Source organism: Ailuropoda melanoleuca, chromosome 16, assembly GCF_002007445.2.
Source record: "Ailuropoda melanoleuca isolate Jingjing chromosome 16, ASM200744v2, whole genome shotgun sequence".
NCBI lineage: Eukaryota > Metazoa > Chordata > Mammalia > Carnivora > Ursidae > Ailuropoda > Ailuropoda melanoleuca.
Window position 1 is genome coordinate 46,037,347 of NC_048233.1, and position 26,898 is coordinate 46,064,244.

Here is a 26,898-nt window from a genome sequence, read left to right on the forward strand (position 1 = left end):
TTCCATAAAGAATGTGGTGGGCCCGACTCCTGGGGGGAAGTTCCATCCCTCCCGTTCTCCTCTCTGGCTGTTTGACATCGTATCATCTTTTCACTCAGGATAAAGGTGGCAGGGACAGCTATGAGTTACCAAGGCTCTTCATCTAGGGCTTTCGGGAAGTCTTCCTTTTCTTTCTGTTTTATTCACAACAATTTTCATTATTAAAACTTTACAAAGATAAAAGAAACTTAAATGTGAACATCTAACATATTTATGGTGCTTACTGTATGCTTGGTACGAGTCTAAGCAGTTTGCGTCTGTTGATCCTTGTAATCCTCACTCATCTGCGGTAAGAATTCTCTTATTCCCATTTTACAGATGGGAAAATAGAGGCAGAGAGAGGTTAAGAAACAATTTATGTAAGCTTCATGAGTTCAGCAATTTTTATCTCTTCACTACTGAATCCCCAAAATCTAGAAGCGTGACTGGCAATTACTAAGCACAGTAATATTTGCTAAAGGGGTATCAGTGTCCAAGGTCACACGGGGGGTAAGTGATGGAGCCAGGAATGAGAGTCAGAGAGACTAAGCCTACGCATGCTGTTCCTCTAAGCTGCCCACCCAGAGACTCTCAACCAGCAGTGTGCTCCGTCAAGTCGTGCGTGCATATGTGTGTAAGAAATAGGTAAATAAATGTGTGTATATATACTTACGTCAATATATTTTACTTTTACAAAGATGAGATCAGTCTGTATATGTTTAGAAGATGTATATCTTTACAGATCATTAAATATTCTGTCACTTTTAACATTATGCAACAGGGCATTGTATGGGCATAGCATAAGCTGTTTAATTAATGATGGATTTTGAGATTGTTTTCCACTTATTTTTCACGCTTATCAATATAGCCTGATGAGTTCTCTCCGCTCGTAGCCACAATTACTTCTTCAGGCTAAACACCTAGGAATGGTATTTTAGGGCCAAGGTATATGTACGTTTCTAAGTCATAATACATATTGTCGAATTGCCTCCCAATAAATGACACCAATTTATATTTCCACTGCCACTCCTATTTGGAGGACTATTTCTAACTCAGCAGCTCCTTTGAAATTGTTTTTTCAGCTCTTGGTACAGTGGCTAAGTTCCCAGTTTACACGGTAGAGCCTTGGCCTTGCTCTAAATCTGCACATTGTTGTCCTGACTTGAGTGCAAGATCACAGTGATTCTAGATTCCGTCTAGCATCAGGGAGAAACCCAGGAGACATGCTCAGAGGTAGCAATGAGGAGGGTATCCAAATATACAAAGGTTGGTAGGATTTGTCTTAATGGAAAAAGATGACGTATCTTTAGCCTGAAGAAAATTTTGAAATAGGAAACTACCATGTTTTCATTTTTTTTGGTATTCCTTTCCAAGTCTCGGCCACAAGCACATGTCTGTCTGTGTGCGTATGTGTGCGTCTATGTACATATACATATAAGTATCTATATCTGTATACCCATAAGTGTATATATTTACATTGTTTCTATTGTTTCTGTTTAACATTACATTATTAATATTTATAGTTACATTATTTCAACAGTGATCTTCAGAGCATGGAAACTATTCCATCTTGTGGATATACCATAATTTATTAAAGCAGTGATTATTAAACCATGCATGGCCCAGACTAATGATTTGCCAGGAGGAGCTCAGGCACCACTGAGGAGAGAAGCAGCTGTGGGTGGGCTGCAGTTAGGACTTGGGGACTAGAGCACTTGTACTTTTTTCCTCGTCTGTTTTGCCTAATGGCTTTTAAACAAAGGGTTTCTCTGCTTAATAAAAAAAAAAATTTTTTTGAAAACCACAGGTCTAAACTATCCTCTGGTTAAGACATGGTGTTTTCCAGATTTTTTTTTAATGATGATATATTACATAATAATTAACATCTTTGCACATGTAGTGTGTGTGTGAGAGAGAGGAAGAAAGAGGGAGAGAGAAACTGGAATTACTTCTTTTGAAAAAACTCCCAGGAGGACAGAACCCTCATCAGAAGAGATTGACATCTGTATGGTGCTTATAAAATAGTTCTGTGTTGCTTAGTGAGACGGTCAAGACGACGGGTAGTATCTCCAGTGTGTAAAAACCACCTTTTCGACCACACCTTCTCTAGCATCGTGTTTTGTCTTTAAAAGGGAGAGCATTACCAATGTCCTTGCAGCCCTCAGTGACTGGAGCCATGGTTTGGCAGCTCTGGTCAGAAGGGCAGACCCGATGATGCCTCTGCCTGGCAGCGAGCACACCTTGGCAGGAGGTCACTCCCAAGCGGGGAGCCTTTTGTGAGGCTGTCACTGTGGGTGAAACTTTGGACGAGGCCCAAAAGCCCAGAACTGAAAATGTCTTCTGGAAGGCTGAGTTAGGAGCAGATCGTCTTCGGTTTGTTGGTGTGGAGCTGCCGCTCACAGTCAGTGGAAAACCTTCTTCGAAACAGCAGTGATAACAAGTAACTCTAGTGAGTTCCCAAGGAATGTCTGAGTCATTTCCTTTTCTTAGTGATTTCTTAAAGCTTCTGCTGAAGCAGAGTCATCAATCCCAGGGCAGACAGAATGACACCCTAATAATGGGCCCAGTTTGTGCTAAGTATACAAAATGAGCATGTTTTGTTCTTTCCTTAAGTGCCCCCCTGTAAGGAGGAGCCCATGGGGCTAGTAGGACTGGGAAGGCAGGTAAGGTATCTGGTGAATCCTTCCTTTTAGGAGAAAGGAGGAGGAGAACATTGACATGACTTACTTGCCTAGGTGCCAGGTATTTCCTCCTAAGTTATAATAAAAAATATATATATATCAACCCTTCCTAGGCACCTGCTGTGTGCTGGAAGCTTTGCCTACATTATCTCTGGAAATTCTTACAACTTCGATTTCTGCATAGGCACTGCTATCCCCATTTGTGGAGATGACAGATTGAGGCTCAGAGGCCTTGGGTGGCCTACCCAAGGTCATGTAGGCAGGAGACAAATACAGAGCTTGTCAAGTGAGAACTGAAGCTCCAGTCTGCCGACCCCGTGTGTCCCCATTACATCACAGTGTTTTTCTCCTCTCGTCTGCCGCAAAGACTACAACTCAGCGGTTGCCCCCCCCTTCTCTAGTACCAGTGGTTCAGCATCTAGCACACTGTTCGGTAGCCCTAGAAGCGAGCTGGGTCATAAACATCCTCTCCCAGCTATTCCCCAAGGGGCGCTGCCTACACTGACCGTACACAGTCCTCAAAAGAGCAACAAAGCCCTTTAGATGTGTCATGCCTTCCTCGAGGGACTGTAAACCCTGAACAAAGGAAAGGATCCAGGGTTCCTGACTCAGTGTTCATTTATGGAGGGTGTGCTTTGGGTAGAGCCTTGGGACACGGGGGGTGGTAATAACCCAAAGAGTTCACAGTCAAGTGGGACGGGAAAGAGGATGCAGAGCAGACATGCTCATGGTTATTAGAATAGAATGAACAAAAACATGGGGGTGGCAGAGGGCTGATCTGATCTCAAAATTCAGCAGTTGTCAGGGTCCCTACTGGAAACTTGGATTAGAGTGGAGAGGCACTATGTTGGAAATCCAACAATAACATGATCCAAGAAGCAGCTGCACGGGACTTGGCCAAGAATGAAGGGGCCTAAGGGGGAGGCCTGTGAGATCCTTAGTGGTGGGGGGTGGGGGGATAGAAGGTGGATTGGGTGTGCTACACTCTGAATATCTGCTTATATTTGCCTAGGATCTGGAAGAAGATTCTCTAATTTTTAAATCATCTTTTATTTCAGCTGTTCATGCCAAGAGCCTGGTAGCCATCTTGCATCTGCTGGTTGCTCTGTCCCAGTATTTCCGGGCACCAATCCGACTCCCAGATCATGTCTCCATCCAAGTGGTTGTGGTCCAGGTGAGACAGCACAACAAACATCTGCGCCCTTAAAGAGGGATAGAGGCTGAGTTCGTATGGGAGCGAAGGTGGCCTGGGGAGCTTATTACAAGGATAGTGGAATGAATGCTGAGTGTCCTTGATGTGCTCTCTGTTGGAAGGCATGTAAGTGCACTGTCTCAAGCGTGTGGGCAGCAATCAGTGATTGTGCAAAGGGTGGAAGAGTGTATCCTTGAGTATGGGCTAGCGTTGTGTGGGGCATGTGCCTGGGGTTTACATGCTGTTGTCAGGAGGGTGTCTGTGTACTGTGCATTTGAGGGTGTGAGGTGTGTATGTTGGTGAAGTGTGTGCAGTAGGATCGGGAGAAAAGGTGTATCCCTATGTGCAAACCCTGCAAGCCATGGAGAATCATTTTTTGATTAAACAAACGAGGCACAAATATTGGGAAAAGACAGACACCTGTGCACGTGAAGGGCTGTGTGCGTGTGTGTTTGCAAGAGGGCCCCTGACCGGCCGTGCCTGTATTCAGGGCGCTGCTGCTTTTCACCTGCCCACAGAAGCATGGCTGGGATCTCCGGTCATGTTTTCCAGATTGTTGGATGGAATTTCCATTCACATATGGCTGTATAATTTCCACAATGAGGGTGTGCTCTTTCCCTGTGACTCTCTCACTCTGCTCCTAACCCCATTACATACTCAAATTCAATTTCATTTTCCAACTTTGTGCCCATTTAGGAAAGGTCAACATTCTGTTTGCTTGTTTCTGTTCTTTTCAAGTAAACATGCTGCAAGGGAGAACGCCCCTAATAAGCAGCTCTCTGGTTAGCCAGGGTTCTGGACTAGAGAACAATATGGCGGCTCCGCCATCTCTTGGTGAGGAAGAGCCCCGAGGGCTGATAGGCTTTGCCTGACCCCGCCAGGCCAAGTCTCCAGGACAAAAGCTGAGTTTTTAGCGATCAGATGTTAGTGGAGGGAGGAGGATGTGAGGGTGCTGCCATGCCCTGGTGATAAAGGATTTCTTCCACACCTTCTGAGGACCTAACTTGCTAACATCAAGGGCATATAATAGGAATGGTCATCTTGGCCCTGCCTGCCAGGAGACAAGACTACAGCTAAGGAGCAGAGAGAGGCCGACCAGAGGGTCAGAGTAGGTGAGAATGTGTGTGGGTCAGAGGCTAAGTGCAGCTAAAAAGAACGAATGGGTCTCATGTGTTGAGGACTTAACTGTAGCAAGCATTTTATGTCTGCCGTGAATATGTGACCAGCCCAGAGCATCCTGGCACAGGCATCTTACTAGTGAGTGCAAACCGTCACCACCATGTTATTTTCACCAGTCAATAACGTATAAATTCATTTCATGATATTTGTTAAAACTCTGATTCAAGATTAGGGGGTAGAATCCTCTTGAAACAGTGGTCACAGCAAGCCCACGTCTCATGCCTTATTTTGAGCTCAATTACAGGTCACCAGAAGGCTGTTGTCGGTTTCATTTCTCTAAGGACCATTTTTTTAACATGAGGGTAAAAAGAGGACGAGGTAACACAGAACGGCACCTGTGCATGTCAGGTGTTACGGGGTGTCTTGCTTTGTCGACTTAAACAGGCATAGAGGCACAGAGGCAGGACTCAGAATTAGCCAGAAGACACTGACTGAACCACAAAGAGAGTTCTCAAGACAACAAATAATAGATCAAGGTGAATCCAGATGCTTTCTGAGGGGTTATTTAACCCCAATTTCCTTTCCCTTCTATACAAAAGCAACGAATTCTTCATGAAGTTGAAAATGAGTTTTTATGTCTGTGAAGAGCCTCACGAGACAAGGACCCAAATTCCATTAGCCCCATGTGAAAATTATACATATGTTGCAGCTGAACTGGGAAAAAGTCTTGATTTATCCTTACTGGATCCCTTTTAAATGATATCCTTCTTTTTCTTTTTTACTTCCTTTTTTACTTTGATAATCTGTTCTTCCTAATCTAGTGCAGATATACTCGGGCCTTTATCCAGCTCCACCTTTCCTTACATAAAAGCATTTTGCAAGGACACTCGTTTCTGTGCCTACTAGGAATAGAAGAGAAGGTTCTGGAAGTCTGGGTAGGAGGGCAAGAAGGCAGGTTTCAGCTGAAATAACAGTTGGAGGCTCCTTCTGGACACTCGTCTCTGCCTTTATAGATGAACTTGCCCTGATGACCGCTTGCCATCCCCAGACTACTGTCTAGGTGTCTGGGAACGGACTGTAGAGACCAGATGAAATAGATCTCCCTCCCCACACCTATCAGAAGGTCTTCCTGAGCCCCAACACTCCTTTACTGGCTCCCATCCCCACACAATGAGATTTAAACTCCAAACCAGCAAGCAGTTGACTCTCTGCCAACTAATGGCAGCCACCATCCCTCCAAGCAGCCTCCCGGATACATTTGTGCTCTCCTGACCTGCCTTTTCGCTCGGGAAGCCTTCTGTTGGAATGCCCTATCCTCTGTGTCCTGTTAAGTTCCAGTGCAAGGACGCCCTCCCCTTGGAAGGGGTCCCTGACCATCCCCACTGAAAGTGCCTGCTCCTGTCCTGCATTCAGCACTTCCTGTCTGCCTGGGATGACCGCATAAACTGGTGATGCACGCTCCTTTGAGAGTGAAGGGGGAGTCCTACTAGAATAATCAAGCTGCGCCATCAGGTGTAAACCCGGACCATTTCTTTCTCACATACCTGTTTGATCTACCCCACTTTACTCTAAGTTCTCAAGGTCAGAAGTTAGGTCAGACATTCCATAGTATTTGCTCTCAGTCCAACATAGGTTCTTGCAGAGAAGACACTGATTCATGAAGTAAAGAAAGAAGATAAATTGATGGGAGGAAGTGGACAGACGATGGATGGACAGACAGAAGGATGGATGGATGAGTGGGTGGGGAGGCATGTGGGCCTCCAAAGGGATTACCCTTTTCTCAGAGAATAAGCCAGTTACCTGAGGACCGTACTGCTCAGAGAAAAACTCCCCTATTTATCCACTAAAAACAAAAACGAAAACTCCCTCTGTTTAAATTCTCTCAGTTGGCCTCCGTCCTGTCCCCCAGCCCCAAGGCTGAATGTGTTTCTCCGCTTCCCTCTGTGGCCCCAGCTGGAGGGTAGACACACCCTGGCCTTCATTTCCATCGGTTTACTGTGGATGACTCCAGGAGGCAAACAGTTTGCTTCCAGCAAAATGTCTTCCAATAAAGAAAGAAAAGATTCACCGTCCAAGAAACAGCCAACTTGTTTGGAATAAACACTAATTGCACTTAGGTATGAATGGTACGGTCCAGTCCCAGGAAATCAGGGGCCTCGTTTTCCTTTCGGCGCTATCTCCTCTCTGGGTTTCATTGCTTAAACGCCAGTAACTTTCTCAGTATCAGGAATGCTAATCAGTTTTTTGTATTTTTCTAAAGCATATTTTTTCTCTCCTCCTCCCGCCCGCCTCCCCACCCCCGTTTCAGAAACGAGAAGGAATCCTCCAGTCTCGGCAAATCCAAGAGGAAATAACTGGTAACACAGAGTATGTCAACACCATTGTTGCCAGCGAATCTGTAATGGAACACAGATGTTTCTCCGAAATTCATCCATTTGCTGATATTTAGTTTTCATTTATTGGGATTGCAAGAGGGATTAGACTTCAGCCAATGATTATAGTTTAGCCTTTTCCATGCATTCAAAACATGCCTCTCAATGCTTAAGATACAAACTTGGGTGGGGACGTGGGGAGAGGGAATTAGCAGTGATTGAAAAATTCTAATTTTGTGGCACTCCAGGAAAAAGTGTGCCCAAAAAAGCCAACCAGCATGAAATCGTCATGCCATAAACATGGGGTTGAATTTAAAGTGTGAACCTTCAAAAGGACGTTTTTCTTCCTTTTCCGAATCTGATTTATTTGGTCATGTGCCATGACCCAGAAAGCCCTTTTCTACCTCAGAGTGGTGGGTTGGTGTTTTGTGTTTTTTCATTTCCGTTAAGCAATTGGAATCTCAGAATATGTAAGAGGCCTGCCATGGGGAAATTTGTTCTGAGGTAGAGAAGGCAGGACACTGGGGGCAGGGGTCTCGAGATGGTCGGGCAGGCCTGAGCCCTGGCCACAGGCAAAGTACATTTTCAGCACCCCCTGCTGCCCCAGCTTTCCGCTACACTCCCTTGACCAAGAGCAAAGTGGAAAGAACAGGGATCTCTCTGAGCCAGCCTGACCTGAGTTCAGATCCAGACTCTGCCACTTGCTCAGACCTCAGTTTCCATATGTCTGAAGTGGGGAGCGTTTGCCTAACCAGAAAGGTGGTGAGGATTCACTGTGGTAACAGTGGGGTCCCCCATCAGAGCTGACCCACGCCTTCTAAGCCTTGCCCAGTCTCTAGGCAGCTTGCTTCCCCAGTGGTGGCTGAGGGAGGTCCCAGGCGCTGCCTGTCTGGACTACACTGTGCTTGTGCCTTTGATAGGACCCGGGTAGGGCAGAGATGTGCAGTGGTCCTTCTCGAGATGCCCAGTTTATGGCCCGTGGAGAGCCTGTCGGGCAGCCTCCACAGCACTCTGGGGGCTAGTCTTGGAAGTCAAGAGGGCAGCTGATACACAAAGCACGCTTCCTCCCTGGCCTGGGTTCTGTGACGTATCCTTCATGTCTCCTGGCTCAGGCCTGCCCCCCACATCCCCCGCCCTTTGCTGGGCTTGTCCATGCCTGCTGTTTCACATTATGGAAAGGAGAAAGACATACCTGAGAGGAACATGGCCTGTGAGAATCTCCTGAACCAGGGGACATGAAGTTTGGGTTTGCAGAGAGATCAGCTGCCGGCCATGCTTCCTGCGGTCTCCCTCTGCCATCTTGCCGCTCAGACATGAAGGTGGAGGTCAGCTCCTAACAGTGGCAGCACACAGCAGTTTGTGAAGCACTGTTATATCTATTGATACTCATAATAAATACACAAAGCAATGCCTGCACCTCCTTAGACCCCACATCCCAAAGGTGGACAAGCAGCTGTCCTTGGTCTATCCAGCAGTTAACGCCAAGTTCGTTATTCTTTCCAGTACACTCCCCCAAGTCATCGTTTAGTAGGTGATAGATGTACAGTTGGAATAAACCAATATGATAAGAACCAAAAACATATAGGGAAAAAATGTATTGAGCACTTACCATATACTAGGAATTCTGGTAAAGTCTTTCTGCACATTAAATCATGTAATGCTGGCATCCTACTGAGGTATTTACCATTATCATGCTTGTTTTAGAGATAAGAGACCGGGAGCCCAGAGAGGTTCTGTAGTTTGCCCAAGGTCGCACAGCAAGCAAATGGCTCTATGGGATTTAAATCTACGGAGTCTGTTCTAATGCTTGTGCTGTCAATACTTTGCTGCTTCACCTGTATGAGTATGGGTCCAATTCCTGCCCTCTTTGAGAAACCGATTTTGAGCCAATGGCAGGTGCGGTTTGGTGGGAATCGCAGAATGAACAGGAGAAAGACAAAGCCGACGTCCCCACGCAGATGCCCAGAGCAGCCCGGGCAGCGCAATGGTTGGGAATGTCGCAACCCCAAGTCCAATATTCCTTGCCAACTGTAAGCAACAGTGTGATTTTACGTAGAGCGAGAAATAGCCCTGCAAGTATCGTTTATACCAGGCTTTGTGCAGACACCAGCATATCTGTCTACAGATACGCAGTGGGAAAAACAGGTGGTAACGGCGGAAGGCTAGCGACAACCGGAGACTTAGTGCAGAATACAATGCCAAGGAAGAAAGCTGTGTGGGCTCTTCAGTGAAGGGCAGAGAGGGAAGACTCATGCTGTTTTCCTTCTCCTTTTCCTGCAGGGCTCTCTCCGGAAGGCATGGTGAGTTGCATCAGATTATCCTCTGGTACTGGTGGCTGCCACAGGGGTCTAGTTAATTCTACAGCAGCTGGGAAGAACAGGCCCTCGGCCTGCTTCCTGCGTGTGTGTCTGCACCAGCCTGGTGACAGCGCGGCTTAGGAGGGAGGGTCGGCTTACTGGTGGGAAGACGCAAACCAGCCACAGCGGCACGGTCCTCTCGTCAGTAACCAGACCACGGGCATTGCCGGGCTCGGGATGGGCCCTGGACATCGGCGGGGCAGTCACGCTCTAAGTGTGTTCCAGAAGTAAAGAGGTATACGGACACACTTGGGACAGTCCAGTCTCCCCCTCAGTCCAGTCCTTCTGGAAGCCGTCTTGTCCCTCTTTCCTCATCACACTTCCTACTGCTCCAGCTTCCCAGAACTTTGCATTTGTTTATACAATCTGTGGATGTTCGAGACCTCAGTCACCCCTCTGGCAGTCCCAGATTTACCCATCGGTGCAAGAGCAGGAAAAGGCAGGCCCCAGGACCACCAAGCTTCCCAGCCCCAGGTCCCTCCTGGACATTCTTCTCATTCCTTGCCTCCGATCCTATCCACTATTTTACCTCTGAGTTCAGAGAGCCTGGGGGCTACAGTAGGGAAAGCAGGGGGCAGGGCTTTGCTACTTTCTATGATCCCATATTTACTGTGGATAATGTTTGCAATACCCCAATAATGCTAATAAACTCAGATCAGCAGATGTGCTTCAAAGTTTACAGAACACATGCACATACTTTCTTGTCTTTCATCCCTATAACACTCCTGGGGGAGGTTTTTTTCAGTTGGCATTTTACAGAAGAAGAAACTGAGGCACAAGGGTTGAAGTGACTAGATCACTCAAGAGCACACATTCTATCCTGGGGCTCCCAGGCTCCCAATCCAATCATCCGTGCACTCTACCATGATGTTTGCTGTGGCTATCATGGTTTTGAAAATTAGGGGGTGAAGTGATTCAATGTTTGGATAACATTCTGCCTCCAAAAAGCTTCAGAAACATGACTGCATCATGATGTAGTGGATATAAATAGTGAAGGGAAATGACCAATCTCAAGTCAAACTGCCTGACAGATCCCCCCAGCCCCAGCCCAAAAGAGGGTTGATGTAGATAGTGGAAAAAGAGAGAAAGAGAGAAAGCCCCTAAGCTAAGAATCAATCCAGAATCTCTGCCCCAAACCCAGCTTCCAGAGTTCCAGCATTGTTTCACGCACTGAAGAATTCCTGCCTGTAGTTGACAGTATGGCCACTTTGGCTGGGCCCTGGGGTGGGCTTCTCCACCAGGAAGCAGGTCTTTGCTCCACTTTACTCTTCTTTTTCCAGAACGTGATGCCTTTGACACCTTGTTTGACCACGCACCAGACAAACTCAATGTAGTGAAAAAGGTGAGCAAAAGGTGCCTGGGAGGGAGGGGAGGGAGGGGAACGAGGTGCAGCCAAACGTTAGAACCCATGCCAGGAGCTCGCCTGCTTCCTGAAACTGGTGTCCTCACCAGCTCTCTGTGAACTTGGGGCTTTCCCACCCCAAGTAAGTGGTGTACGCTTTACATTCTTGTTCCCAATGGATTCCTTATCCACTCCCTTCTTCTCCCATCAGGATGACAGTGTCTCCTGGGGGGTTCTGAGACTACGAGCACCCTGTCTTCCCATCCGCACTGAACCCTTGGCCAACCAGGCCTCCTCCCTCACACCTCCCTCCCCAGTCACAGGGACCTGCCCCTAGGAAGGTCTAGAAGGAGGGACCCAGTGAGGTCATTTCTTCTCTGGCCCCCCAGCTGGGGCTAGGACACTGCACCTGTCATTCTGCCCTCTCAGGACTTGCTGCCCCTCTCACAGCCCTCAAACTGGCAATTTGAATCACGTAGTGCCTGGGATCACAAAGGCTGGGGGCTGTCCTTTCTTGTGAACTCAAGGAGCTTTGCAGAAGAGCCTCATCGGCTGCTCATTCTCACTCAGCAGTGATCCCTGGCTAGCGCCCCCAGCTGGGCCATGTCCTGTGTTATCACACTGGTCCTTGTCCTCACAGTAGAGTCACAGAGGTGGCCTCCAGCGTCTGACACTGGCAAGAGTCTACATCTTCATGCCCGACGTGTGCTTCTCTTTTAGACACTCATCACTTTTGTGAACAAGCACCTGAATAAACTGAACCTGGAGGTCACAGAACTGGAAACCCAGGTGGGTGACAGCCCTGAGTGCAGCCACTGTTTCAAGTACCCCATCCCTGCACAGCCAGGATGGCTTTCCATACTGATTCTGAAGCTTTCCCAGGAGGGAGGTGGATTCTGTTCTGCTCAGAGGGGTGAACTGCATGGAATGCTGATTTTTTTTCTAATTTTTTATTTTGAAAAGTTGCAAGAATATTTTCATGAATACCCATATACTCTTCACCCACATACACCAGTTGTTAGCATTCGGCCACATTCGGGGTCTGTTTCTCTCCGTCCACCCCGAAATACTTCAGCACACATCTCTAAGAACGAGGATGCTGTGAAATAATCACATTACAAGGATCAGATTCAAGCAACGGTAACATCAAGATGTTAATCTATTTAGGTCGAACCACATAAAGTCGCGGATATTTGACTACTTTTGACAATATCATCGGAGTCAAAGAAACATGGGTGTCTTAATATTCTCAGGCTGCTTTTAACAGTCACGTCTCTTTAGTCTCTTTTTAATATAGAACAAATCCTCAGCCTTTTTTTCTTTTTTTTTTTTTTTGCATGACATTGACATTTTTGAAGAGTGTGGGCCGTTAGGGTCATAGGATGTTTCTCAATTTTTTTCCTCATGACTAGATTCAGGTTATGCATTTTCAGTGATGGGTCCACCCCAGGAACACTGTGCTCTTCTCAGGCACTGTGTCCATTAGGCTCAATCCTGGTGACAGTAACTTCGGTCACTTGGTTCGTCTCCACCAGATTCCTCTACTGTAAAACTTCCCCGCCCTTATAATTAATCATTATCAGGTGGTACTTTAAGACTGTATAAGGCACCCTGTTTCCCAACCCTCTTTCGTCTGCGATGAACTTCTTAAGTATGGTTTTCATTTGAGGACATGAGCCCCTCCTGTTAGGTAAGGCAATTCCCAGGTCCGTCACCGAGCTCTCCCCGTCTGTGGTGTCTGTACTCTATAAAGTGAGCTTTATATACTCTTCTGGGAGACAGGGAACCCTCTGGAAAAGTGATGCACCCTCGAGAGGGCTAGAATGAGTTCTGGAATTCCCGCTTCCTTTTTCATGGTAAGGAGTATTCGGAGAGGGAGCTTCTGCCAGGCATGATTGGGGTCCGTCTGCAGGTTCAACCACCACATCATCAGAACCAGCAGTCAGGGATGGGAAGGTCTAGGTCAGTGGCACTCAGTTCTGAGTAACCCTGACCCTAACCCAGGGTCCTCCCCTGAGTAGACAGATTAGATTCTTTTCTCAATCCATTCCAGCCACCACCAAAAAGAGGCGCAGTTAACTTGTTCCGTGGGAGGGCCTTGATTCTGACATAGATGCTGGGGTCTGCTCTCCCACTATCTTCCCTGGTATGGCCTGGGATGAGTCAGGCTTGGCCCTCCCCCTGGAATTGAAGTCCAGCTGGATGGATGCAGGGAGGAAGCTGCTCCTAGGTCAAGTCCAAGGCCAGGCAGTACACCCATCTTAAAGGCTGAGTCACAGGCCCACCAGTGGGTCATTCAGCAGAGTTCAGACAGTGGGTCCAGCCTACATTCCAGGCGGTTGTGTCTAGTTTTAAGTTCCTTGAGATGATTCCAAGAACTCTGACCTCTTAAGAACTGTTTAGCAACTGGGATTTATGCCCATAATGATTTGGGGGCCCCACCTCCTTTAAAAGGTTCTCTAATTTCAAGTATGCATCTGACCTCTAGATCTTTGTTCAGGCCATCCTCCACCCCTGGGAACACCTACTCATCCAAGTGTCCTCCATCCCCAGGCCCCCACTACCTCCACAAAGCCCACCCCAGTTGCCCAGCTCACACTCTCCTTGCCCTCCCATCAGCAGAAGACCTGCACCTCCCACTTAGCCCAGGAGTCCACTGCCCCTCAGACCAGGTTCCCAGCTGCCCTTGGTGCAAGGGACCAGGCTCTAAGCCTCTTGCTGTGGCCCTCAGCACACAGTTTGCATTGTCAGTAAGAGTCAGGGAGTTGTATCCTGATTGCATCGCTGTCTTCCCAGATAGTAATAGCAGTAATTACTAGCAGTTTAGTAAGTGTTGCCTACATGCCGACGGCGTTCTGGGCGCTCTACGCGGATTAATCGGTTTGTCCTCCGGACAGCCTACAGAGTAGTTACTAGGCGATCACCAGCCCCACTTCACAGATGAGAAGAACGAGGCAAAGTCACATACCTTTCTCAAGTCACACAGCTGGTAAGGAGGACAGCTGGAGGCCTGGCTCCAAAGCCCACGTTCGCACAGCTACACTGTGCTGCGTCTCAAACAGCAATAAAGTACGGGGTGCGACAGGAGAACGCCCAGGCCTACGGGACACTAGACTCCTTTCCCTGTTGACGAAGCAGAAGTCACCCTGCCATGGGTCTTGGACCCCCTGGCCCTCCCCCGCCGCCCCCCCCGAGCTACGCCTGCTCATCCCTCAGCTCCCCATTCGGGCAGAGCCACCTCCAGAAGCCTTCCCTGTCATCTTCAGTGGAGGGCGAGGACCTCTGTCACTGTCACACAGGCCGACGTGCTTCCCTCCATCGGAGCGGCTGCTGCCTTTCCTCCACATTGTCTCCCCACTCGACTGGAGCTCCTCGAGGGCAGGGGCCGCACCTGACCCATCTCTGCGGTGCCCGGGCCAGATCAGGGCTGGGCACAAGGTCAGTGCTCAGGACACGCTAGAGCCGCTGAAACCAGGCTCATGGGCGGTGGCTCCGTGCGGGGCCAGCCAGATGTGGGGCGGGCCTGCCGCAAAGCAGGCCTTCCTGCCTCAGGCCGCCGTCCCTCACCCCGGCCAGCAGCCTGCCTGGGGAGGTAGCCTTCGGGGCCCTGACGCGGCGATGGATGAGCCCCCGGGAGACGGCTTGCCTGGGGGGCTCCGGGGCCCAGTGCCTTCAGCCGGCCTTCTCCCTCCAGTTTGCAGATGGGGTGTACCTGGTGCTGCTCATGGGGCTCCTGGAGGGCTACTTCGTGCCTCTGCACAGCTTCTTCCTGACCCCGGACAGCTTTGAACAGAAGGTAAGGGGACGGGACTTCAAGGGAGGCCCCCAGCCCACGTCCCAACTCACCCGCCCACACCTCTGCTGGGGCCTTGCGGGGAAAAGGCAGCGGCTTCCCATCCGCCCAGAGTCTTCGGCAGTTGGATGCGGGGCCCGTTCTGATGAACCGCTGAGCTGGGAAGGAGCTACCTACAGGCCCCTGGGCATCGGGAACAGCTCTCCCTTCGCTTTGTGGTCCGGCCCTGGCCCCTAGCCGTACGCTCAGGCCGGGTGCACAACGCAGCCTCATCTCTCCCCAGACAGGACGGGGAAGGTGCCTGCAAGGCTGGCCAGGCCTGAGGCTCACGCTCAGCCTGGTTCTGATGTCTCTCACGGGCTGCCCCAGCCTGCCCGCTAGGCAAAGGACATTTGGTCCAAAGCAGAAACCGCTCTCTGCCTCTTGAACACGTCTTGCCATCTGATCCTTCCAACTGTGCACACTCAGATCCCTAAGTTTGAAGTCCTGGCAGTTAACACGGGAACACGGTAGGACAGGAGGATCTTGAACTTTCCAGGAACGTTTCACCAATAGCCAGCTGGGACCAGCCAGCTCACACTCGGCACGGCCTGCCCATCTTGGTAGCTTTGTCTCTCCTTCACATTAGGCCCCCGTTTTTACCTGGCCTGTGCCCCTCTGGCTGTAGTGCCGGCTCCTTCGCTTCCCAGGGTCAGGAGCTGGGGGCCCCAAGGGTCCAGGAATCCGGGCACAATGACACGGGCACCGCATTTCTCTTTCCAGGTATTGAATGTCTCCTTTGCCTTCGAGCTCATGCAAGACGGGGGATTGGAAAAGCCAAAGCCACGGCCAGAAGGTACTCTGCTCTTCCCTGGGTTTGTGACAGGACGGAGAGACCCTGTCGCTGCACATGACTGTTCAGGGCCCTGGGCAAGCTCGTATTTGACGTCAGGGGAAGGGTTTCTTTCCTGTCTTCTTTGCCGTGTGTCCGGGGAGGTGGGACAGGGCATAGCTGCTCAGTCCTAGAGATCCTCTGTGAGCTGCCAATAAGGATCCCCACACATGGGATTGCGGGGGAGGGGACACGGGAACTGCCCCGTGCCTAGTTTCCAGGTTCTTCTGTCCCTGGACTGGGTGCTGACCTGTCACATAGCTGTATCCCAGCCAGGCAGGGGGAGATGCAGGGGTCCTCACCGGCAGCTCTGCTCGCAGCATAATTGCCTCTCCTGCTCTTTGCTCACTCCAACTCTGCGGAAAGAGGAGCCCTGATTTGTTGGGTTCGGATTGCAAATATGAGACTGAATAAAAATGCAGAAGGAACAGACTGCTCCAGCAGCCCTCCCGTGCTCACACTTGGAGCTGTGTGCATTTGTGCATATGGGAGGCTCGTCTCTCCTGGGAGTCTTCTTGGTACGGACGATCATTGACTTACTGACTGAAATATTCCATTTTATCAGCACTGGTGAGTCAACACTGTGTTGCAGATAATTTTCTGTTTTCCATCCATGGGCCCTTTTGCTTGCACTTTCCTAGTTGTTTGAAGGAAGGCGGACAAGCAGGGATGGGGTGCGTCCCCTCCCCATTGCTTGCTCCTCCACCCACACCTCCACATCGAGGGGGCACGTGCTGTCCAGGGGCGCACGACCCCATCGATGGTGACATGCCACGAGGGGTGGGCTGTTCCTGACCTCAAGGCATTTGCCGCCCTCAGGGGAGAGAAAAGATGCACCCAGCAACCACAACAGAATGACAGTTGTGACAACTGCCATTGAAAGAGGTACGGCTAAGAGAGCAAGAGAATGGAGGAGGCGCCAGCACTAACGTCTGGGCAGAGGACGGTTTGATGGAGGTGGTGGCAGCGGGGCTAAGCCAAGAGGATCAGACAGGACTTTTGTATTTGGAGATCGGGAGAGGGGAGCCACCCCAGATAGGAGGACAGTGTGAGCAAAAGTCCTGCCTGGGGAAGGGGGAGGGGCTCCGTTTGTGAGACAGTGGCGCCTGTGGCTAAGCTCCTGACAGCCCTGGATCCGGTCCCCCCCCACCAGCTGTGGGGCCTTGGGCAACTTACCTACCATCTCTGAGCCTACTTTTCACGTCTACAAAGATGGTGCTCGGAGAGACATACACCTGACAGGATTCACTGTGATGGTGACCGATGTGTATCACCTGCCCCTGGTAATGAATGCGAACAGTTGTCTGTTTGGCTGGAAGATTAAGAGTCTGAATTGGGTAAGAGTTGGTGAGGATGAAGCGAGCTGGTTTACGTCCTAGAGGGACTTGATGCCAAGGCGGAAAGTTTGGACTTTATTCTGTAGGCAGTGGGAGACACGGAAGCTTCTTTCTTTCTTTTTTTTTTAAAGATTTTATGTATTTAAAAGAGTGAGAGAGAGAGAGAGAGCATGAGCAGGGGGGAAGGGCAGAGGGAAAGGGAGAAGCAGGCTCCCCATTGAGCAAGGAGACCGATGTGGGTCTCCATCCCAGGACCCCTGGGATCACGACCTGAGCCGAAGGCAGCCGCTTCACCAACTGAGCCACCCAGGCGCCAGACAATGGAAAGTTCTTGAGCAGGCAAGTGACGTGCCCCGAGCTCTGTTCCAGAGAGATCCTGTGGAAGGCAGAGTGAAGAACAGAGTTAGCTGTGGGGCGGCAGCAGCAGCACTGGGGAACCCAGGAAGACAAGCAAGCTTGGCAGGGGACATAAGGATGTCAGCGTTAGTCAGAAAGCTGAGGCACTGACCAAGCGGACTGGAGTTTGGGGGAAAGATCAGGGCTGCGGTTATGTAATCGGAAGTCTTCCACTTAGTGGAAACCCAACAACAAGCAAGCATGCGGGGAAAAGAAAAAGGTTAAGGACGCTATCTTGCGGGAATGCCTTTACCTGAAGCTGAGGGGAAAGCAGGAAACCTGGAGGAGAGAGGTGGATTGTGAGGACACAGGCTGGGTCCCCGTGTCGTGCCTCGTCACAGACCTCGTTAACCTGGCCCCAGCCAACAAAAGGCAATCCCTTATTCTCACTTATCGTCACCTGTTCTAAGCGCCTGGTCACTGCCGAGGGCATCTAGCAAGGTTGGTATCCTTCTAGGGTCCCTCTCAGGCCATGGTCACTCCAAACACCCTAATGTCGTCAGGAAAGGACTTTGAGCCCTGTGGCCAGATGACAAACACCCCGCTTCAGAGTAAGAGAGACAGCGGGAGAGTTCTGGCCAGCGTTTCTGTTTCCATGTTCTTGAGCCACTTAATATGAAACTTCCTGGTCATGAATCAGAAGTACTCCCCGCATACATCCATTGTCAGGCCTTTATTTCCCTCGGAACAGACAGTTTTCCCTGTATCAATTAACCTATAGGGACATTTCAGCATTTAGAGGACATTTCTTGTACAATTACTGACTGAACTGCTTAATATGAAACTTCCTGACCCATAGCAATGGAAAAACCCATCTGTTTTATTTGTTGTTACACTGGGCATCATGCCCACGCTGAAAATTTCCAGTGCGTAAAGGAGAATGGAAATAGCACGTCGTGAAATTGTACTTTGTAAGGGTTATATACCCCAGCAGCCCCTCTGGTTTCTGCGCCTCTCCCTGGAAAGTGAGATTCAGTGGTAAATGCTGCAGATTTCACAAAAGGTGCCAATGTGGGTAATTCTTTGAGGGTGTTTCAAAATCAGAGTGGCTGTGGTGGAGGCATTTTTCATGGCAAAGGTTTTTAAGCTCGGGGAAGTGCATTCTCCGCCATGCTGTTTGACTTTCAAATTTCCATCGTACCTTAAAATCTCCTGGGAACTGGGTGTACATCCCAGAGGACTTTTGCTGCCCAGGCTTCATCAGCTTTTAGGAGCCCGAGTGTTAGCACCAAGTTCACAGCCAATGAAGCAGGTGAAATCCTGGCATGAAGCTGGCGGCTTCTTATTTAGGACATCACACCACCTGTCTTCCAGTGCACACGCCTACCCCGTTATTATTCAAGTGACTCCTTGCGGAATGTGGTGAAGACTGGCATGACAGCCAAGCGGGGACGCAGAAGGAATCTAGTACTCGCCAGGAATGAAGCCTGTCGGTCAGCCAGCAGGCTGATGGAATATCTACGATTCAAAGAGTTGGAAAAGTTGGGGCCAGACTTCAAGCAATGCTAAAAAATCCCAGGAAGGTGATAGAAGCTGAGGTCCAAGTGATCAATTCATTTTGGGAAGGCCTCGGTTAGTGGCTGGAAATAGCGAAAAGAGTTCCATTTCTCTTGCCCATTCCCTGAGAAGAATAGTGTGCAGACCAGATAGTGGCAAAAATTTCAAACTGATGATATCAAGTGTTAGCAAGGATGTGGGGCGACTGAAAACTGCTGGTGTGAATGTAAATACAACCGTTTTGAACGGTAGTTGGTCTTCATGTAATAAGCTGAAGATTGGCGCTACCTTCTATGGTAGACAGAGTGATGGCCCCCAAAAGGCTCACACCCTCATCCCCAGGACCTGATAAGATGTCACCTTACATGGCGAAGGGGACTTTGCAGATGTGACTGAGTTGAGGATCTTGGAGTGTCTGGAAATTTCCGGTATAATCACAAAGGAAGCGGAAGGCTCAGTATCAGCGTGAGGCAGCAGGAGAAAGACTCAAACAGCCATCTGTGGCTGCGGATAGAAGGGGTTACAAGCCAAAGAATGCAGGCTTCTAGAAGCTAGCCCCTAGCCGCTAGAAAAAGCAAGAAAACTGATGCTCCCTAGAGTCCCCAGAAGAGATTGCGGCCCTGCGGATGCCTTGATTTTTATCCCGGGGCAGCCCATTTTGGACCGTGACCTTGAGAATTCTAAGATAACAAATTTGGGTTGTTTTACACCACCAAACCCTTGATAATTTGTTTACAGCAGCAGTAGGAAACTAATACACCATCTGATGCAGTAACCTCGCTCACAGGCCTGCGTGTCCACACCAGGAAGCTAGCCAAAGACCGTCCGCGATAGCCGACACTGGACTGCACACCCCAACAGACTAGATGTGTTGGGGTATAGTCAGACCGTGGATTAATACCCAACGGTGACAAAAAATGAACTGAGAAATCGGGGGGGAGGGGTGGCCGGAAGGACTTCTAGCTACCGCAGCGTGAAGAGGTCAGTGATTCTTCTCTGCAAAAAAAGCAAGTATAAAACTGGACACAAGGATCCCACACGACTGCTTCAAGGCACTGAAAATGGACTGTAAATCAACGACAAACCAAGAACCACTTATTCCCAAAGAACTAGAGAATTAGAGCTGGATAATTATAGTTCTATCTCAATAAAACAAATGACACCTCGAAATTGTTTACAAAAATGAACAGCTCACACAACATAGATGAATCCCATTAACATAATTTTGAGTAAGAAAAAGAAAAATCACAAAAGAATACACGTAGCACGATCCCACTGGTGTAAAGCATGAAAACAGGCCAAACTCAAACCAGCAATTATGAGGAAGCGCAAGGAAATGATCGCTGTACGAGTCCCGATAGTGGCTCTCTTTGTCAGACGCGAGAGGTTTGTGACCGGAACACGGAGAGGGCGGGGGCACTTCAAGGGCACTGACAATGTTCTGCCCCTGTCGTGGGTGCTGGTTACCTGGGGGTTCTCTTTCAAGCATTTAAAACCTCACATATACGTTCATGAACTTTTTTGGATGTTTGTCACCTTTCAACTTTGTTTGAATTTGTACAGAAAAGAGCAAGATTCCCAGATAGGGTAGCAGGCCAACACCAATATGACCCATCTCCAGAGGATGGGTCCTAGTGCAGTGGGGAATAGGGAGCAGCAAGGTCAGCCAGGCAGAGACCGAGCATCAGCTAGCTCCATCAAGAGCAGGATGGGGGCCGGACTCATCCCAAGGAGCTGGCCTGTGACTGCCCAATGTATTCCAGCCCCCACCACCTGGGGGCACTGAGCTGCCAGCTGTCTTCCTACCCGGCTCAAGGGATCTGGGGACCCAGCAGGGAAGCTTCCGAGAAAGGGGCTCAGCAACTGCCCCAGACTGGGACGAGGGACACTGCTGGCACAAACAGGTCCATGGAGGGCATGGCCATACAGGGCCCTGTCCCTCTGCGTAAAGACGGAGTTTCCACTGTGAAGAGTGACCCTCCCCTTCCTCTGACTTCCGCATCATTTAGAGAACCATAAACTCATTTTGGATGGTCATCTAATGAACAGAAAGAGACACTAATGCCACCAAGCGAGAGGAACAAAAATGGAGCCTTTTCCCCTTGGAGTAGCCTTGGGTCTGATTTATCTCTCCCCTGCTCACAGGGAGCTAGCCAGCCTCTGCTCTGGTTGTTTCTAAACAGGAGCTGCACCATCCAGACTGCTCCCAGAGAGGGGCCCTGGGCCAGCACGCAGAGGCCATCAGAGCAGTACCGAGTTACTAATCACGTAGTTTATTAGGCCAGGGCTTTCAAGAGGCTCTGTTTACATAGCATGGAGTCACAGGTCATTCCCAGGAATCCAGAGCCCCTCTCCTGGCTGAGATAGCCCATCTACTGACCTGCCTGTAACTGTATGACAGTTGGCTTTCTTGATAAGGTGATGACCTGGAGGAAGAAGGAACTCAGGTTTCCTAGGACCTAGTCTATGTGAATGACACCCCCCGGAGTTGTGCAGTACACATACTGCACAGCTGTACACGACAGCTCTGTTAACAGGCAAAGATGGGAAAAGGGAAGGGAACTAGCATTTAGGGAGCCCTTAATGTGTTCTAGATGTTTTTCATAAAACCTAATTTTACCAGTGAGAAAACTGATTCAGGGAAGTTAAATGACTTTAACTGGGTTACACAGCTATCATGAAGATGGGCTTCAAACCTTAGTGGGCCTTAAAATTAAATGGTCAGTTTGAGACATTCTCCCATAATGTTGGACATTTTCCTTCTCCAGAAACCTCAGAACTCACCTGTCCTTAAAAGGGAAAAACAAGTCTTCCTGCCTCCATCCCTATCCTCCATCAGGCCCCCAAGTTCTTCCTTTGTGCCCGGGCCCACTGCCTCCAAGCCTCATCTACCCATTCTGTGGGTAATACTTTGCCTCCCCCTGCACATGGCTTTGCTCCCCACCAAGCCACCAGTTAGAGCCATGTTCCCTGGGAACTCTTTCCAGTTTAACCCTCTTAGGAGTATATAGCCCTTCTGGCAGTCTCCTCTTCCTGGAATTTTCTTTCTTGGCTCGCACGACACTGGGCAATCATTCATTCATCTAGCTATCTATTCACACCTCTTGAGGTCTGTGCATGCCAGGTACCAGGCTAGGTGCTGGAGCAGGCAAGACCAGCTGTCTGCGATCAAGTCACACGCCGTCCGGGGAAGAGGCAGACCAGATCAAATGAGCACACAAATCACCGATTTAGAACTGGAGTGAGTGCCATGAAGGAAGAGCAGGGGGGCTTCGAGACCATAAAGCAGGGTACCCTCACCCAGGCCAGGTGTCAGGAAGGCTTCCTTAAGGAGGTGGTGCTTTGAGCCAAGGTCTGCAGAAAGATGAGGAGTCAACCATCTGGGAAGGGTAATCTAATAGGCACACAGCGTGTGCACAGGCCAAGATGATGGAGAAGTGCAGCCATTGGGAGGGAGTGAAAGGAATTCCGTGTGACCCGTGCAGAGTGAATGAGGGAGAGTGGGGCATGAAATGAGGCTGGGAAGGTGGGCTGGGTTCACATCATGCCTTGCAAAGTCATGATTTAGGATTTTGGACCTTAGCTTAAGTGAAATGGTTGTATGGCCATACAAGTCATGAGCTGTACAACTTCAAGGGGCACCATTTATGTTGTGATCTATGGTAACAATGCCCTGGAAATGTGAATGATGTGCCCTGAAGTTGTGCAGTGTACATCCTGCACAACCATACCCAGAGACTAAATAGTCTACCTACAGTGGGTCGCATGGATTGGAGAGGGCAAGAGGCTTTAAGAGGCCCAGTTAGGAGTGTTGCCATGGTCCCAGTGCCACCCTACCTCCCCCTTCCTGCTCACTCCCTTGCTGAGCTCACCTCAATCCCTCTCTGCTTTCCAACAGTTCCTTCCCTAACTTCTTAATGTTTGACTTGAGTGGAATTTAAGAACTACTCAACATCAAGCAGTCAGGGAAAAGCGGGGATCAGCCTACAGGGCATAGGACTCTGCCTGACAGAGAACTCCTTGGATGGGCAGGGCAAGGTGGCAGGGTTGAGCCACCAGAGAGGGGCTCATGTCAAAGGAGGCTCAGTATGTGCCTGAACTCACATGGGAGCAGAAAGGGAAACTGAGTTCCAGGCCTCCCAAGTGGTCCCAGGAAGACCATGAGCACGTCCATCAGCCAGAGAGCCTGGAGCAGGGTCCAAGCCCAGCTGGGATGAGGCCGAAGGGGGGGCAGGGGGTGGTCAGAGGAGCCCTAAGGGGGTTTCCCAGCCCCAGGCCCTCAGCTTGTGGCCCAGTCAGTGTCAGTCTTTGCAGAGCCTGGGCCCCAGGGCCTGAGCGCGCCTGGCTGTGGCAGTCCCAGCTGCACGGGCCCCAAGGCTAAGACCTGGGGGCCACAGCCCTGCCTGTTGGAGCCACCGGCCTTTTGCTCTGCCTGATCTCCAAGAATCCCTGTTCCTATTGACCAGGGTGTGGGTACAGTTCTGATATTTTCCCCAATCCCTTCTTTCCCAGTGGAAATGGGAAATGCTCTTTGAATCCCAGAGCATTTATTATTTTCTCGTCCATCATTTCCTTCATCTGACCTGCATAGTTAGGTTTTAAAAATCATTCTTACTGTGCAAAACATCACATATACAGAAAGGTACGTAAGATATCAATGTTTAAGTCTGCGAAGTATCACCCCGCAAGCCACGTGTGACCATCCCCCAGCTCCCAGGTACTCCTTCCAGCTACGTAATCCTCAGCCTTCTCCCTGAAGGTAACTGCCGTCCTGACTTTTATAGTCATTGGGCTTTCGCCTTTTGCTTTGTCCTTGGCTTTTCCTTATTTTTTATCTAAATATTCACTCTTATATAGTAGGCAGAATGCTTTTTTTATGTTCTCTCTACTCCCTCTCTTCAAAGGACAGCTGTTCAAGGGAGTGAGTGCGGGGTGACAAGACCAGGGAGGGGGGCCTTGTAGGGTGGAGGAGCTGGCAGAGGGCTCAAAGGGCAACCAAAGAAGAAAGTGACCGGTAAATAGAAGGGGAGGAGGGAGGAAATGGTTGAATAAAAGCTGGGGAACCCATGGCAGAACTCTCCTGAAAACACAAACTCCCAGCCTCAAACCCAGCTGCCTTGCTCGTTCCTCCACCAGGAGCAGTCTGTCCCCTGATGACACCTGTTTACTAAGTACTCCCTGCCAGGTGGGCTTCCGTGCCCTCTGGGGACCTCCCGTCCTCCGGGAGAGGCAGCTCTGCCCTCATTCCCCACCTGCCCCCCCACCCCCACTTCTCCCCACCGCTCCTGGCTGGCTCAGTGGCACGGACTGCAGGAAGCGGAGCCCCAGGCACAAGACGGGACAGGGGCCCCTCACCTGGGGATGTCGTTTCCAGAGCAAAGCCTGTAGGCTCTGGAGTCTGCTTTCAGTGAGAGGCAGGGACTCTCCTCACCGCCCCCCCCCCACCAGCACCGCTGGCCCTTGCCGCCACCGCCTACTCCGAATTCTTACTACCGTACACATGCCCATCCTTCCCCACCCGCCTGCCTCTGGGTGTCTGGTGGGGGAGGCTCTTCTCTCCCAACAGGACTGGGGGCTCTTCAGGAGCACCAGATGATGTGCCGGGGGGTGAGGGGCAGGGCACCCAGCCCAGGACCAGGCCGGGCACACGAGGTGGGTGGTAGAAGGAAGGGGACGAGGACGCCTGCTGCGCGCTGCGTGGCCCCACTGAAGCGACGTGTGTGTTTGTTTTCTACGCAGACATTGTCAACTGTGACCTGAAATCCACACTGCGAGTGTTGTACAACCTCTTCACCAAGTACCGGAACGTGGAGTGAGGGGCACGCCGGCCCGCCCCCCCGCCGCCTGCGCCCGCTTGTCCCCGTGCCCAGCTCTGCGCTCCCCACCCGTCCCGCTCCCACCCCGGGGGCGGCAGGGCTGAAGTTAGAAGGAAAGGATCAGTAGCTCAGGGGCTGACTCGCACCCCCCCAGGCCCTGGGGACTGACTAGCTGTTGTTCCCACCCTGGGGCCAGGTTCAGATGTCCTCAGCGTGATTTGGGAACCAGTTTAGGTACAAGAGACTCCCCTGAGAAGATGAAAATAAAGGTAATAGTTACCAGTTAAGGGTCGCAAACTATGTGCCGGGCACCACGCTAAGTGCTCCGACGCCCTCAGGATTCCCACGGAGGCAGGTATTATAATCCCCTTTTACAGACAAGGAAACCGAGGCTTGCCAGAGGCTGGCGTTGGTTTTTCTTCTTTGAACGTGTTCGTTGCTAGCTAGCCATCCCATTCCACCCCGCACGCGCTCTAGTTGTGGGGGCGGTGTGTGCACCTGCATTCAAAGATGGAGGAGCCCCCTCCCCCAGTCTCACCACTAGGCGGGCTGGGTCAGGGCTCAGTGATTCACACTGACATTGGCTAATCCACTTTAACTCAATTAATTGTGCGTGTGTGTGTGGCACGAGTCATGTCCCTCAACTACTTTGTACAAATGAAAATTACTCTTAATTCCTTCAGATTTGTAATCACCCCATACTCTGGTTTCAGGGTGACATTTGGGAAGAATTCTGTTTAAAATTAATGGAGTGGCACATTCTGCAGCCTTTTTGCTTGATTGCATGTAATGGAAGTGCCCTATATTTTCCTGCAAAATAAGTACTCAATTCATTACCGTTAGGCAAGCGTACAAATACACTGAGGCGCCACGGAGAGCCGGGCGCAGGCCCGTGTGAGCAGGGCTTAGGGGGTAGGGCTCTTCAACAGGGACCCTTGAACTTTAAAGAGAAGAACTCCTTTTTGCCTTCTAATTGATCATTTAGACCATTTCTGGCTAAGTCTGCCCACATGCAATTACCGGCTAATTCAGGCAAGGAAAAATGTAAGTCATTTAGACCCAAGCCGAGCAGTCTCCTTGCGTGGGCTTACTCGCGGGCTTGTGGTTACTTGTATCCCCTCTCGGTGAACCCAACTTTGAAATACAGGGCTCTGCTTGTCCCAGGCTGCTGGGTGCTGTGGGAATAGGCAAGGGGCTGAAGTAGCAGCGACCAGGACAGGAAGCATGGGGAAGCGTTGGCATACTTGACATATTGGGGGGGATACCCCCAGACGGAGGGATAGGGCTTGTGGTACTTAACACGTGCCCTTAAATTGACCAAGGCCTTGGGGTAAATAATAATTCGTTCTGCTATTATATCTTCATTATAGGATTTTCCTAAACATGCCAGATGGTCACCAGACTGGATACCCACCCATAGTCTGTGCCTGTCTTGCCACTGCTTTCAGCTCACTGCCCAAAGCCCACCTCTAGTTTGAGGAATTCATCTGGATCTCTGTCACCGTCACCGGCCACCCCCTCCCCCCGAGTTAGGCCTCCCATATTGTCCCAAATATTTCCTTCCAGCTTCGAAACATTTCCTGCTCTCTACCTGCCGTAACTGAGAACCCATAAAATTCAGATACACCACATATTTCTGTGGGTATTTTGCTCCAAGAAAATAACTGTTACTCAGCATAATGAGCTTTTAAGATAGAAAGACAACGCTGGCTCTTGTGCCAGTTTACGGAAAAGAATACAATACTTTTTACATGATTACCGAAATATTAGTTTTTCATTAGGAAACACTAAATAGTGTCATATTTCTGTTTGTGCTCATTTAAATTCCTGATAGCAAATCAAGATAAACCATTGCTTTGTGTCCTTGAGCAGTCCGAAAGCGGGATGAAATAAGAGGAATGCATTCATTTAAACACGCTTTGCTGTACGAATTTTGTCTCCTTTGTTGTCCTTTTATTCTTTACATTCAAGCTGCAAATGTACGAAGTACAAGGGGCCTGGTGAAGAGCGCCCCTTTTTTATTTTGCGTTTACATGGTAATGGAAACACATCAAAACACTGGGAAGGTTTTAAATCACTGGTCTCGAAATGGAGGTCTCTGCCTCGG

General features: G+C 49.9%; 1 protein-coding gene across 1 annotated transcript in view; it reads left to right on the plus strand.

Annotated features, from left to right (window-relative positions):
• Nucleotides 1–26,722, plus strand: part of PARVA (parvin alpha) — a 160,753-nt gene extending 134,031 nt beyond the window's left edge. The window contains exons 6-13 of the mRNA XM_034646606.1: nt 3,758–3,873; nt 7,319–7,377; nt 9,663–9,682; nt 11,020–11,081; nt 11,802–11,870; nt 14,776–14,877; nt 15,637–15,709; nt 24,715–26,722. Coding sequence (XP_034502497.1) covers nt 3,758–3,873; nt 7,319–7,377; nt 9,663–9,682; nt 11,020–11,081; nt 11,802–11,870; nt 14,776–14,877; nt 15,637–15,709; nt 24,715–24,791 — 578 coding nt within the window. The 3' untranslated portion in view covers nt 24,792–26,722. The remainder of the gene's footprint in view (nt 1–3,757; nt 3,874–7,318; nt 7,378–9,662; nt 9,683–11,019; nt 11,082–11,801; nt 11,871–14,775; nt 14,878–15,636; nt 15,710–24,714) is intronic.
• The last annotated feature ends 176 nt before the right edge of the window (nt 26,723–26,898 follow it).